Genomic DNA, 14,923 nt, shown 5'->3' on the forward strand with positions numbered 1-14,923 from the left:
AGTGGTTGTTAATTCCGGTCACTTTTTTAGTAGTAGATTTTGTGTGTTTCCCTTCTTTGAGTTGTTCTGGTGAAGGGTTTCTAGATGTTTGAGTTATTGTGGTCATTGTTGGACTCCTTGGTTTGTGATTTTCCTTCTATTTCTGTAAGGCTGGATTTGTGGCTACGTATTGTTTAAATTTGTTTTTATCCTGGAAAATTTTGATTTCTCCATTTATAGTGAATGAAAGCTTGGCTGGGTATAGTAGTCTGGGTTTGCATCCATGGTCTCTTAGTTTTTGCAGTACATCTATCCAGGACCTTCTGGCTTTCATAGTTTCCATTGAGAAGTCATGTGTAAGTCTGATAGGTTTACCCTTATAAGTAACTTGACCCTTTCCCTTTGCAGCTCTTAATATTCTTTCTTTATTCTGTATGTTTTGTGTTTTGATTATTAAATGACGAGGGGAATTTTTTTTTGGCCCAGTCTATTCGGTGTTCTGTATGCTTCTTGAACCATCAAAGGAATATCTTTCTTTAGGTTGTGAAAGTTTTCTTCTATAATTTTATTAAATATATTTTCTGGACCGTTGAGCTGTACTTCTTCTCCTACTTCTATCCCAATTATTCTTAGGTTTGGTCTTTTTATTGTGTCCCAGATATCCTGAATGTTTTGTGATGAGGATTTTTGGTTTTGCTCTTTTCTTTGATCAGTGTGTTTATTTCCTCTATGGTATCTTCAGTGTCTGACATTCTTTCTTCTATCTCTTGTAATCTGTTGTTAGTACTTGTCTCTGTCATTCCTGTTCGTTTACCCAGTTTTTCCGTCTCCATTCTTCCCTCGGTTTGTGTTTTCTTCATTGCTTCCATCTCATTCTTCAAGTATTGAACCGCTTCCCTAACCTGTTTGATTGCTTTTACTTGTTTCTCTTGGTTTTCTTGCGTGCCTTTGTGCGATTTATTCATTTCCTCTAACTTTTTGTTTGTAATCTCTAATTGTTTATGGCAGTTTTTCACCTCCTGTTTAAGGTCCTCTATTATTTTCATATAGTTCACTTTTGAGTCGATTTCTTCTATTTCTTCTGGAGTAGGGTGTACAATTCTTCTTATTTCGGGATCCCTGGATTCTGGTGGTGTCATGTTGCCTTTCATGTTGTAGCAGGAATTCTTGCCTTGGCGCCTTCCCATCTCTTCCTTCAAATGGAGCCAGGAGAGGCCTGGTGTCTTGGTCCAGTCTCTCCTGTGATTGACTCTCTGGGTGTATCTCTTCAGTGTAGAAGCAGGAACCATTCCCGTATAGATGGGATTCCTCAGCAACTAAACAGGGCTGCTAGGTAGCCCAATGATCCGGGGGCAAAAGGATGAAAGGGGCTTGGGATGGGGGGGGCGAGATCCAGAAGAGTACTGGAAGCCTGGCGCAGGAGCTGAAGATGCCAGGGCTCCCTTACAGGGGACCCTGAGGCCTGCCTGGTAGGCAGGCACTCACCGCTCTGGGTGGGTAGCCTTAGTGTAGAAGCTTAAGACTGTAGTTGAGCACTGTTCCTAGCATACAGCAGGGCAGGGTTGGGAAGGGGGGCTGGGGTGCTCGGTTGTGCAAAAGAAAGACAGCCCTGCAGAAGGAGCTGGGGGAGGGGGTTTGTGCTCTCTTCCGGGACAGTTACTGGATAGCACACACTCACCTGTCCAGATGGAATTCCTCAGCAACTAAACAGGGCCACCGGTAGCCCAATCCCACTTTACAAAATTTGATAACTTAAATATGTATACCACACCATAGACACATATTCAGGTTTTCAATAGGCAACTGCCTTGAGCTCAAAAAAGGCTGATGCAACAATCACACATTTACTAGAAATATTGGCCATCATGGGTATATCTGCACAAAAAAACATACAGACAATGGTCCAGCATATGTATCTAAGAAAATTAAATGTTTTTTTTTTTGCTTATTATAATATAAAGCACATTAGAGCTATGCCAAATAATCCTAAAAATCAGTCAGTTGCAGAAAGGTCAAATCATACTATAAAGGATATGCTGAACAAACAGAAAAGAATGGAAAATACCTCCAGAAATAGATTGCATAATGCTTTATTAACCTTGGATTTTCTTAACGTTAATGAGAAAGGAACACAGAAGCAGAAAGGATAATGGAACAAACTTCTGAATTCGATCAACAGCTAGTGTGAAGACTAAAACAATTTTCCTTGCTATTAGTTACCCAATTAGAAAGAAACTCACCCAACAGGCTTCATAGTAAATTTCTTAGTGTTCCTTGGTTTATAGGAACTTGTTTTATAATGAGTTCTTCAGTAACTAAATATTTGTGTTCACTGATAAATAACTGCGTTTGAGAAAAATACAAAGTTTAAAGTTTGTGCTCTAAAGAGTAAAAAGGCCTTTTATACATAAAAAAGTCTTTGAAGTTATACAAGAAACAAGCTGGGCATGGGGGAGCATAACTCTAATCCCTGCACTGGGGAGGTAGAGGCAAGTGGAATTCTGTGACTTTGAGGCCAGCCTAGCCTACAAGGTGAGTTACAATTGGTGATCCCAAAGAAGCTAAGTAAGAAGGTGAACCAAAGGAAAAGCATATAGTTGTCCTCTTGGCTATGGGAAGTAGACAAAATTGCCAGGGAGAAAATTGGGATCTTGGGGGTGGGGTGGGATGGGGGTAAGGGGAGAGAGGGGGGATAGGGGGAGAATGGGGGGAGCTTGGGGAAGGGGGAGGATTGGGATGAAGGAAGGTTGGATGGGGGAGCACGGAAGCACGGTTCTTAGTTAAGGGAGCCACCTTAGGGTTGGCAAGAGACTTGAACCTAGAGTGGCTCCCAGATGCCCAAGCCGAGGTCCCCAGTTAGTTCCTTGGGCAGCTGAGGATGGGGAACCTGAAATGACCCTATCCTATAGCAATACTGACGAATATCTTGCATATCATCATAGAACCTTCATCTGGTGATGGATGGAGACAGAGATAGAGACCCACACTGGAGCACTGGACTGAGCTCCCAAGGACCTGATGAGGAGCAGAAGGAGGGAGAACATGAGCAAAGAAGTCAGGACCACAAGGGGAGCACCCACCCACTGAGACAGTGGAACTGATCTATTGGGAGCTCACCAAGGCCAGCTGAACTGTGACTGAAAAAACATGGGATAAAACTGGACTCTCTGAGCATGGCGAACAATGAGGGCTGATGAGAACCCAAGGACAATGGCATGTGGTTTTGAACCTACGTAATATGCTGGGTTTGTGGGAGCCTAGCCAGTTTGGATGTTCACATTCCTAGAAATGGACGGAGGGGGGAGGACCTAGGACTTACCACAGGGCAGGGAAATCTGACTGCTCTTGGGCTGGAGAGGGAGGGGGAGAGGAGTGGGGGGAAGGGGAAAAGGGTGGGAGGAGGGGGAGAAGGGTGGGAGGAGGGGGAGGGAAATGGGAGGCTGGGAGGAGGAGGAAATCTGTTTTTTTTTCTTTTCTCATTAAAAAAACAGCAAAAAAATAAAAAAAAGAACTATTAAACAGAGAAACAAGTTTATATAAAATTTCAGGATAAAAAAGCTTAAGCTATGATAAAAATGATTTAAGATACATAAAAATAAAAAAAATGATTAAAATCTCTTCTCTCTCTGCTATTGATAATTTGAGACTTCAAATGTTGATGGTTTTGACATTAATCTATAGAACTGTGATAAGGTACTAATCTAGAACTGATAAAAACTGATTTTACAAAGTCCCTGTCGTTGTTTTCTAAGTAGAGAGTTAAAAATATTTCTCATTTTGGAAAAATTATCTTCCTAATCAATATAGACCGATTCTTCAAGATGAGGAAAAGCATGTTAATGATTTAAAGCAAAATCACTTTTAGGTTTCCAAAATTACTGTGACTCAATGGCTTTAATCTATTGTCTGTTCTCTGTATAATTTATCTTCTGTGTAACCATCCTGGCTGTATTGGAACGCATCTTGTAGACTTGGCTGTCCTCAAAATCACAACGTTCTTCTTGCCTCGACCTCCACAGTGCAGGGTTTAAAGGTATGTGCCCTCTCTACCGGATTTGTTTTGATATAAATTAAAACACCCCTTCCTATCTGAAAACCTTTCTTAATCCTTAGAGCATAAATTTTAAATGTTACATAGTTTTCATACCTAGTTATTTATCAGTGGATACAAGTACAATATGGACTTGAAAACACACTACAATAATAACATGATACTAAGACCTTTGGAAATTTTGCCCCTTAAAAAGTTTCTTATAAGTTTCAGGAAATCAACTTGGATACATCATTTCCCATAGGATAAATGAACTCCATATAACTAATGCCAAAATATTGTCTGTTTTCCCACCTATCTATTCCTCCAAGGGTGGGACATCTCCTTTCTCTGGTTTGAGAAATCCCTCTCCCACCTGCCAGTACTATGAAACTAGAAATTTCTGATGTACACCTAAGAGAAAAATTTCGCCATAAAATTAGCTCATTTTCTGCCCATTAATATACCTTATTACAGCATATTTCTAATCAATTAGAGACGAAAAACTGCTACAACTGCTGCCTGAATGTTATTAGCCTCAGATGGTCCTATAACAGTCTGCTCTTGAAAAAAATAGCAGTCTAATCTTCTCAGATATAGTCAGCATTCAATCTTATAATTCCCCAGATATGCTCCAGTGTCAGCGGTGATTAGTCATGGATGATTTCAGCACAACTTTTCACTCATTTGTTATAAGAAAAAAAAAGACTGAGATGTTAAGTTTCAAACCCAGGTAATATGACTCTGGTCCCCATTTGTCACAGCAGAGCTGGTTCTGAAACCCAGGTTATTCCAATTTCCCTCAGTCCCCACTTGCTAGAGGTTATCTCACACATACCCCATCTTATACCATGAATGCTCCAGCCTTGAAGATGTACTCTATTAAAAATATTCTATTACTAATTGTATATATTATTCCCACCCTCCTTATCATATATATATATATATATATATATATATATATATATATATATATGCATGCATGTATGTATAATATTATATATATATTGTAAATATATATGATAATCTCCATATGTTCTTCAGCCAATTAATTCAGTTTGAGAAACTTTCTGAGTATGTTTGAAACTGGATGTTACTGCCCCCTCATAGCCAAATTGGTTTATTGATTGATTTTATGTCAATTTGAGAGCTCTGTCAGTTTCAACTATACCTACAACTTTTTTCAGCAGGTGCACACTGATAATTGTGTGGACTATTTATCGAGAAATATTTTATAAGAATTGATTGCTCATTAAAAATGATGGAGAATTAATATATACAATTAATGCTTTAGAAGAAATTCTTTACATGGTGACTCAGATTCAACATATTAAGACATACTTAACCATCTTGTATAATGTTCACAATAAGTAGACTCATGTTACTCTTCTGTGTAACAATATTTCAGAAACTTCCTAGGAGCAAGTGCAGCTACACTTATAAGTTACTTGGAATTGTTCTCAGATTGCTATAAATATGAATGTTTCTCTAATTAGTGCCATTAGTCATTCTAGGCTGAAAACGTGCTCTATAGAAAAGTTGCCTTCAGACCTTTAGAATCCATGATATGCTCTGCCCAAAGAGAGATTCACATGCAACATTTAGCAAACAAAGGGGGGAAAGATTCCAGTGGCCACGTGAAAGGACCAGCAGATTACAACTAACTTCAGGGTGCCAGCCCACCAGGAGGTGAATCACTAATGGATAAATATTGGATATAAAAGACCCCAGGACCACAGATCTTAACGTGTCTTTCGATTCTACTGTGCCTTCACATGTTTGCACCGCCATCTTTCTCTGACATGTGGTATGGTATGAATGTGTATGCAGAGAATCTCAGTGCCTGTAATGTAGTGCGTTTATCTCATAGATACATCATGTTCTACTGGGTGCGTTTACCTATGGATTAAATGAAGATGATTTCTTCTTAGGTTGTATTGTCTATTTCATAATAATAATGTTAGTTTTAATACTAAAAAGGAGGAAATTATTCCATAGCTAGAACACATGAGGTACAAAGTGGAATAAAGGTAAAAAAAAAAACCACAAGGTAAAATGTACAATACTACAAATTGGTTAAATTAAGTTATAAATGCTAATGGAATAAGCCTAATCTATAGGAGTTTTCATAATTAATTATAAGTTTTCATGTTGCTTTTTGGGTAGCTGGTGACTCAGAAAAATCCATCTACAGGTATCTACATAAACACTTTAACCAATTTCAATGTAGAAACATGGGTAATTTTAAAATGAAATGTCAGGTTTCTATTTCAATGTTTCAGAACTTTCCTGTAACAAAATAATAAAATACAGAGAAGATCAATTATAAAAAAGGAATTTAAGATTATGGGTTAAATAAATTAATATACTACTGTAAATCTTCTCTGGAGCAAATACTAAACTTGTAACTTAGATATTTGAAGTTAAAAGAAAATCACAAAATATAACACTTCAAGATGGGGTTTTGCAATATATTATAATTGCCTGAACAAGAAAGCTACAAAGAAAAATTATATTATAGGACAAATTCTAATTGGTCTTAATAAAAAATATCTGGAATTGGATAACAGAGTAAATGCTAAAAGAGCAGAAATTAAAGGAGCCAGCAATTAGAGAGACTTTTTGTACAGGGATCTGTTTTCTATGTGTCTAGTGAGTAATCTCATAACTTTATTCAAAGGCCAAAGGCAGGGTATTTCATTCTGTTTCTGTCTGGGCACATAAGAACCAGCTTCCCTCAGGGTTTCTGACACCCTCAGGATGTGGTTTTCACACTGTGTATCTAGCACAGTAATATATGGCTGTGTCTTCTTTCGTGAGGCTATTAATCTGTAGATATGCAGTGCTGACAGAGGTGTCCAAAGAGAAGACAAATCGTCCCTTGAAGTCATCAGCATAGTTTGGGTTCCCAGTGTTTGTATTAATGTACCCCATCCACTTTAGGTGCTGTCCTGGTTCCTGCTTCACCCAGGTCATTGCATAGTTTGTGAAGGTATACCCTGAAGCCTTGCAGGAGATCTTCACTGACTGCCCAGGCTGCTTCAGTTCAGATCCAGACTGTACAAGTAGGACCTCTGCTTGAACACCTGTGGAGAGAACATGGGGAAGTAAGGACACATGCAACTGCCTCAGTTTACTCTGGAGCTCTGGATTTGGTGACTTACTTTGGACACCTGCCAGCAGGAAAAGGAGCCTCCACACCCACTCCATGTGGTATGAGATTGGGGCAGAGCTGTTTCTTGAGACTAATCAGGCACTCCCTTGCTAGGTAAGAGAGGACAGGCTCAGATTTTTATTCTAAAGGATTTGCATATGGCAGATTTGCATATGACTGGGTAGTGAACAAACCCAGAATTAGTTCTAATATACAAGAATACAGGATTCCAAGTGAGTAAGCCAATCCCCAGTGTCTGGTGTTCATGTCTTCATGTTGGTTGTGTTGTCCCTCAAGGACTCAGCTGCCTGATCCTGTTTAATGGGGGCAGCAATGGTCTTTGCCTCCCATTCATCATGTGCCTGTCTAAGTGCCTTTATCATTTCCTGTGTAGACTGTCCTCTACAAACTGAGACATTTGCATCAGTTTTTCCTTGCCTGTTGCTTCTAATTAGGTGTTGTACTTGAATTCTTTAGGTTCTCCGTACTCCTGAATCAGGGTCAAACCATTCTTGATGAAGCATAGAAATAAAAAATACATTTCTATTCCAAATTATGAAATGGATGGTCTCTCTTTACATAAGTCATGGAATAAAAGTAATAGATTTGAAAAAGAGTAAGGAGGTACATGCTAAAGTTTAGAAAAATGATGCACTTATATTAATATAAATATTTAAAATTACTGTAATAAAATGGTGAAGCAGACTTTCTTATGAGGAAGTGTATAAATTTGGCAAGATAGATCAGTGGTTATATACATGTACTTCTTTCCAAAACACTTGAATTTTATTCCTGGCACCCATATTAGGAAGTGCACAACAACCTACAATTCTCAGTACATGAGCAACAAACCCTGTCAGCTTATTTTGGCACTTCTGTTCATATACCTACAAAAAGACCGAGACAAAAAAATTACAATTATAAGAATTTAAAAACAAAGAATAGTTTAATCAGAAATAAACTTAAGTGAAAAGTCTTACACTAAAATAGGAAATCTGGGTATATGTCTTATGGTTTTGTAAATGTTTCAGTGCAGATGATCCATGTTGATATTTTGAAATCTCCTGAAGAACTTTTTTCTCATTTTAATCTCTTTTATGCTCTTTTATAATCCAAACTTAACAAGACTGCACATCATTGTAGAAATCTGATTCTACAAAATTTACACATTTAATACTTCGGAGGAGATATAAATTTGAAAAAAAAAAGTTGGCTCATAGGAATGTACAGTTCCGGCCATCATCAGAAACAAAGTTATGAGAAGCCGGGCGGTGGTGGTGCACGCCTTTAATCCCAGCACTCAGGAGGCAGAGGCAGGCGGATCTCTGTGAGTTCGAGACCAGCCTGGACTACAAGAGCTAGTTCCAGGACAGCAGGACAGGCTCCAAAACCACAGAGAAACCCTGTCTCGAAAAAAAAAAAACAAACAAAGTTATGAGAAGGCTGGGAAGAAAGATAGTAGGGATATCTAGGGATGAATTGCATCTAACTTAAAAAAGTAGTATTGTCTGAATATGGACAGTAGTGTGTGCTGATAGTGTGGATGAAGGATAGACAATATAACTGGGCACAGTAGAAAAATAAAAGGTTGATTATGACAGATAATTTAAGAAATAAATACAAGACTGCTATGCACAAAGAACAAGCTTTTGTGCTTTTCACCATCCATATTCTGGTAGCATAAATGTTATTTGCAAACTAAGTCAATAATTGCCAGCTTCATGATCCTGCACTTTGTTCTTTATACTGGGCAGGGAGAGGAAGTCAGGACTGATGAAATGTATATTCTGGTCTTCTGTGCACCTGGCTCGAGGATACAATTGAAACCATGGAGATTTGGTGCCCCCTGATGTATGACTGGCTTCCTGCAGTATAATGGTCTTATTCCTATGGTCAGAGCACCATGAATGCTCCCTGTACATACTTTGTCAGGAATAACTTCCTGTCACAAAGCTTCTCCATGATTTGGAGTTGAGGAATAAGAGATTGCAGATACATAAAAAAATCTGATTAATTTCAGATTATAACTGAAAATCCTGTGTTTATTTTCTTCTGCTATTGGTAGGTGGGTCACATAAGCATGGGTGATTTTTTGTGGCAAGTGAAACAGTTGGTCTACAGGGGCATTTAGAAGTCCTCCTTATCAGATATTGATGCAGGAAGGCAGGCATGGCTTTGTGTGAGACAAAACTCCTCCTATGACAGACAACTTAATTTCTTTTGTGTTTTTTGTTGTTGTTCTGGGTGGACATATATGTGTCACAACCAGTGACATAGCTTAGAATGGTTGTCTTGTATGTGCTTCATACTGTCTCACTGTGGTATCATGTCAGTGCCTCATTTAGAATCACATGTATATTCTCTTCAGGGGAATATACACATATATTCCCCATGCCATTGATAGGTATATTAATTTCTACTCAAATTATCGTTATTCCTTTATCTGTTTATCATGGTCAAGTTTCATGTGAAATTCAAATGAGCAAATATTAAAGTAAGCAGAAACCTCGAAAGTTACAGTATTCACAGTGCTGGGGTTAACCTAGCTCTCTACTTCCTAATATCACTTCACACTCAAGGAAAACCATACATCTTTATTTGCATCCGATATTCCCAGGACTTTCTCATCATAGCCTCTATGGAAATATCTGGCCTTGAGTCTCATGCAGTTGGAAATGTGATGTATGAAATAGTTGTCTATGTTTTCTTTAACTTTTACTCTCCTCCAGATTCACCCACACTGTAGGATAGAAATCAAGGCATCCATGCTAAGTGTTGAGAAAACAGCATGAAAGTTTGTGGACATAGTTGACATGTAAAATCGTTCAACAGTTAACAGTTCCTGATGTAGAGTAAAATATATTTTAAGATGATTACCATCTGTGTAAAAATTCTTATAGGAATTCCAAACTTTGGTATTTTATTATATACCACAATGAGGCAAATTGATGAATCACAAATGCTAACTCTTCATTTTGGGTATTGAGCCTATATATACAAACTCGCTTAGTATCCTCTCTCATTCTTTCTCTCTGTCTCTGTCTTTTTCTCTCTCTCTGTCTCTCTTTGTGCGTGTGGTGTTTTTAAGTATTATAAGTGTGTGTATTTGTGTACACAGGTAAGTGTGCTTGTGTATATTCACAGCATACAAAGGGGAATCCCACATCATCTCCCCTTTTCTGTTCAAATAAATAGGCCCCAAACTGACTGGCTTGCTTTTACATACTAAGCATTTTTTTTTTGTAAATCCCCACCAAATTGGAGCTAAGCACAGTGACTTGGAAATTTCTCAGCATTACACACATTATCCCTCCCCACTGCCACGCTACAACTTGTGCAGTTTCTGATTTGTATTCTCTGCTCATGAATTCTCACCTCCTTGCTCCATGTATAAAAGCAATTTAATTGCTTTAATTTGTCAAGCAAAGCATATTTCTCAGTATTTAACTAGGCACAAAGGTAGAAAATCAAAGAGGCACAGGAATACTCATGCCACCACTGGTTGCACAGCCACTGGTTGGCGACACTTTGCCCCACAGCTGCAACCACAAACCTGCTAGAAAATAAAGATATTATACCAAAAACAGTTTACTGAATTCTTATAGGACAGGTAACTATTTGATTAATAAATGAATCAATAAACTTGAAAGTTAAAAATGGCAGACATTATAATCATCCAGGAATTTAAGAACCTTTTTACTGATACTATGGATTGCATATTGCAAGGCTTGTATGGTTATTGTGATACATCCATTTATTGGATATTAGGACTCATTTTTCTTCTTTATATTAAATCTTTAAGAAAAATATTTGATAATTGAGTCAAGAATGAGACACTTTTAGAAAAAAGTAAAATCTTTACAGACTAATAATGAAAAGCTAGATGACAAGATTAATATCATCAAAAATCAAAAATTACCTAAAATAATTAATACTACTGAAAAATGTAATATTTACTTGCCAGACAAAATTTGCCATGCAAAAGGGTACTGAGAAATTATCTGAAAGAATTCATACTGTTAACTTTGATAATCAAACTCTATAAAAAGTATGATATGTTATCAGATATGCTAGTATCAATACAGGAAGGCAATATTCATGCTATCCAAATAAAGTCCAAAAAAGAGATATTATTTTTAAAAGAAAACTTCATGCCTTGGAAGGACATGTGCAGAATGAGGACCAGAGGCTAGGTGCCTCAATGAAATCACTAGAAATATATATAGACAAAGATATTTAGGCTTTACAAAAGATAGTAGTAAAAAGATTTGAAATTATTGGAGCTGATGAGCAGAGAAAGAAGGTACAATGATATTATTTAAAATTACCAATACCTGGCAGAGATGACTACCCACGATTTGAGCTTCCTACCCAGTAATCAACTCTGAAAAATCATCAAGTTCTAAATGCCCATAAGGATCCAAAGAATGTTGATGGCTACCTATAGAAATGAATGGCTTAAAAGAAAATAAACAATCAGTAGTATTTTATAGCTTGCGTTCAGAATTTGTTAGGGAGAGGGTAAAGACATGGGTTTCTAGCAATAAGGCTGCCCACCATGACTGGCTTCAATTAGTTCCAGCCATCCTGGATTATAGGCCACAACTACTGTGGGAAAGTTATTTTGGGAAAGAGGCAAAACTTTTAGGACAGGGAAAATTAAAAGATCTTGAGACTTCTCAAGGTCAAATTCTTTGTAAGGGGACTTATGTTGACCCACAGGTTCAAGCTTTTTACAATGAACATATCTTGTCTCTATGCCACAAATCAGCCTATGGATTCAAGAACTGAGAAAACGAAGTGTGTACCAGAGTTAAACAGGGCCAGAGAGAATCCTTCAGTGACTTTTTACAAAGATTAACTAAGGCTCTACAAATAGGAGTAAAAGACCCTAAAGCTAGACAAGTACTTATTGAATCTTACTTTTGAAAATGCCAACTTATAATGCAAAAGGATACTTGGGCCTTTAAAGATTATACCATCCCCAATGAATGAATGAATCCTGCATACAATGAACATTGAGGCATCTGACTATAATACTGAAACTAGGGTAGGAAAAGCAATTTCCAAAGCTATAAGGAGATATCAAAATGCCAAGTATTTTAATTGTGGTAGGACAACTTAAAAGGGACTGTCAACATAGAATTTTCAGATATAGTGTCTCCTCTGATAATGGCAAAAGTAACAGGTATCACACTTCTGGATTATGTGGGTGTGGCAAAGGCAGATCCAATAAATACAGATCAATAAAAGAGAGACAAGGCATCCCAATACCATTGGGAAACTCCCTAGGGTGTTTCTCACAGGCCCCCAAGTTAAGAGTGGTCAAGACATTCCCTGTCATTGTAGAGAACATCTCTAACTAGGAAGATTAAAATATCCAGTTCCTGTTGTAAAATCCAGATTCTTATGGATGATGGTATAAACATGGAGAATAAATCAAAAATTCCAGTAGAAAAGAGGATACATATATTCTGGCAGACTTCTATAATTGATAAAAGACCAAAATCCAGAATGCCTAAAATTGCATTTTAATTGTGGGTTTGATAGACATGAGAGCAAAAGTGAGTATCATTATTCCAGAATTTTGGCAACCAAATTAGCCTTTTCACGAGAAATATCTTCAATTCCTAGGAAATGGAACCCTATTACAAGTGAAACAAAACACGAGATAGGTTAAATGCATCAGGCCAGGAGTACAGAGAGGAAAGCTGAGGACATAATTGGCTAATATGACAATAAATGCATGTAGTCCTGACCTGCTTCAGCAATGGAATACCTAGATTAATATTCCTGCAGTCCCAGGAACTCTTATTTCTTTCTTATCTGCGAAGGATATTTTAAAGTATTATTCACAAAGGTCAACAGCTACTTAAGCTGTACAAGAACACAAGGCAACTAGCAAACTTTTAGAGGTATCAATCGCATTACCTTTAAAATGGTTATCTTACAAACCAGTATGACTTAAACAATGGCCTTTAACAGAAGAGAAACTGCAAGCTCTAGAACAGCTGGCACAGAATCAGCTAGATGATCACCATATTGAATAAACAACCAGCTCACACAATTTTCCTCTATTTTTGTCAAAAGAAAGTCTGGTAAATGGATAATGGTGACAAATCTTTGAGCTATCAACAAGGAAATTGAACCTATGGGCTCTATGATCTGGAATTCCTCTGCCTTCTCTATTACTGAAAGAATGACTTCTTATAGATTTTGATTTAAAAATTTGTTTCTTAACTATTCATTTACTAGAAAAGGACAGAGAAAAAAATGCCTACACAGTGGGTACTTATAATAATTTTCAGCCTACTAGGAGATACCAGTGGACAATCTTCCACCAGGGAATGCTCAATAGCCTCACTCTGTACCAATACTTTGTAAGTCAGCTGTTAGAAATAATATGTAAACAATTTCCTAAATCCATTTTTTACCATTACATAGATGACATTTTCCTGTCTGAATCAAATGTGGATTCTTTAGAAAGAATTTATGAAGAAGTACAAATACTTTGCCTACATAGGCATTAGAAGTTGCTCCTGAAAAATTGCAGAGAAGACATCCTTTAATTTACCTAGGTGATAAAATAGATTTACAGAAAATTAGAAAACAAAAGCAAAAATTAGGAGAGACCTATTGCATACATTTAATCATGTTCAAAGATTGTTAGGATCCTGGTATAACTTAGTTCAAGCGTCTTGAGTTTGTTTAACTTTGGTAAGTTCGCAATGGAAGTAAGGCCTACGTTGATTGTACTTAAGAATTCCAGTTCTTCAAACTCATCTGTGAAGCCTTTGATTTTGCCTTCAATTGACCGACAGTTGTCCAGGACGAGTTCTTTCACATCAGAGGGCGTCCTGTTCTGCAGCTCTAAATGAATCCGTTTGTCCATATCCATCTCTCGCACTCTATCTCGCTCTCTCTGCAGAGGATCCTGCGCCAGCGGAATTCAATCAATAAACCCTGAAACCACGGCCGCGCGTTTTAGGACTTTGAAGGCTCAACCAGCTCTGCTCGGTGCTCGAATCTCAGGGGACCTGGAGGTATTGGCAGAAAAATGTCCGAATCTTAAGTATCTAAATTTAAGTGGCAACAAAATAAAAGACCTCAGCACAATAGAGCTGATGAAGAAGAAAGAATCTCAAGAGCCTAGACCTGTTTAACTGTGAGGTGACCTACCTGATTGACTACCGAGAAAACGAGTTCAAGCTCCTGCCCCGGGTCACGTACCTTGATGGCTATGACAGAAACAACAAGGAGGCCCCTGACTCTGATGTTGAGGGCTACGTGGAGGATGACGACGAGGAAGATGAGGATGAGGAGGAATACGATGAGTATGCCCAGCTAGTGGAAGATGAGGAGGAAGAAGATGAGCAGGAGGAAGGGGAGGAAGAGGACGTGAGTGGAGAACAGGAGGAGGATGAAGAAGGCTACAATGATGGGGAAGTGGATGATGAGGAAGACGAAGAAGATGCTGGTGAAGAAGAAAGGAGTCAGAAGCGAAAATGAGAACCTGAAGATGAGGGCGAAAAGGATGACTAAGGGGAATTAACCTATTTGGGGGAGATTCCTGTTGTGATTTGGCTGTTTTTACCCATATCCCCTCCCCCTCCTATTATTGCCCCCCCCCCCAGATACTTATTTTTTTTTCTGATTGTAGCGTTGATGTGGGGATGAGAGGGGAAAAGTGTACTGGGGGTTGCCGGGGGGTGGGGGTGGGGTGGGGAAGGAATAAAGTACTATTTTTACTGCCAAAAAAA

The 14,923-nt window shown here is 38.1% G+C and overlaps 1 pseudogene and 1 gene segment (V, D, J or C); one reads left to right on the forward strand and one right to left on the reverse strand.

Moving 5' to 3' along the window:
* Positions 1–6,778: 6,778 nt before the first annotated feature.
* Positions 6,779–7,256, reverse strand: LOC121438519. The segment is given in 2 exon segments: positions 6,779–7,095; positions 7,174–7,256. Coding segments are annotated over 2 exon segments (363 nt in total).
* A 6,635-nt stretch (positions 7,257–13,891) lies between these two features.
* Positions 13,892–14,679, forward strand: LOC121438521 (annotated as a pseudogene).
* Positions 14,680–14,923: the final 244 nt, after the last annotated feature.

Source organism: Microtus oregoni, unplaced genomic scaffold (assembly GCF_018167655.1).
Source record: "Microtus oregoni isolate MIOR12 unplaced genomic scaffold, Mior012 000056F_ref0000123, whole genome shotgun sequence".
Lineage (NCBI taxonomy): Eukaryota > Metazoa > Chordata > Mammalia > Rodentia > Cricetidae > Microtus > Microtus oregoni.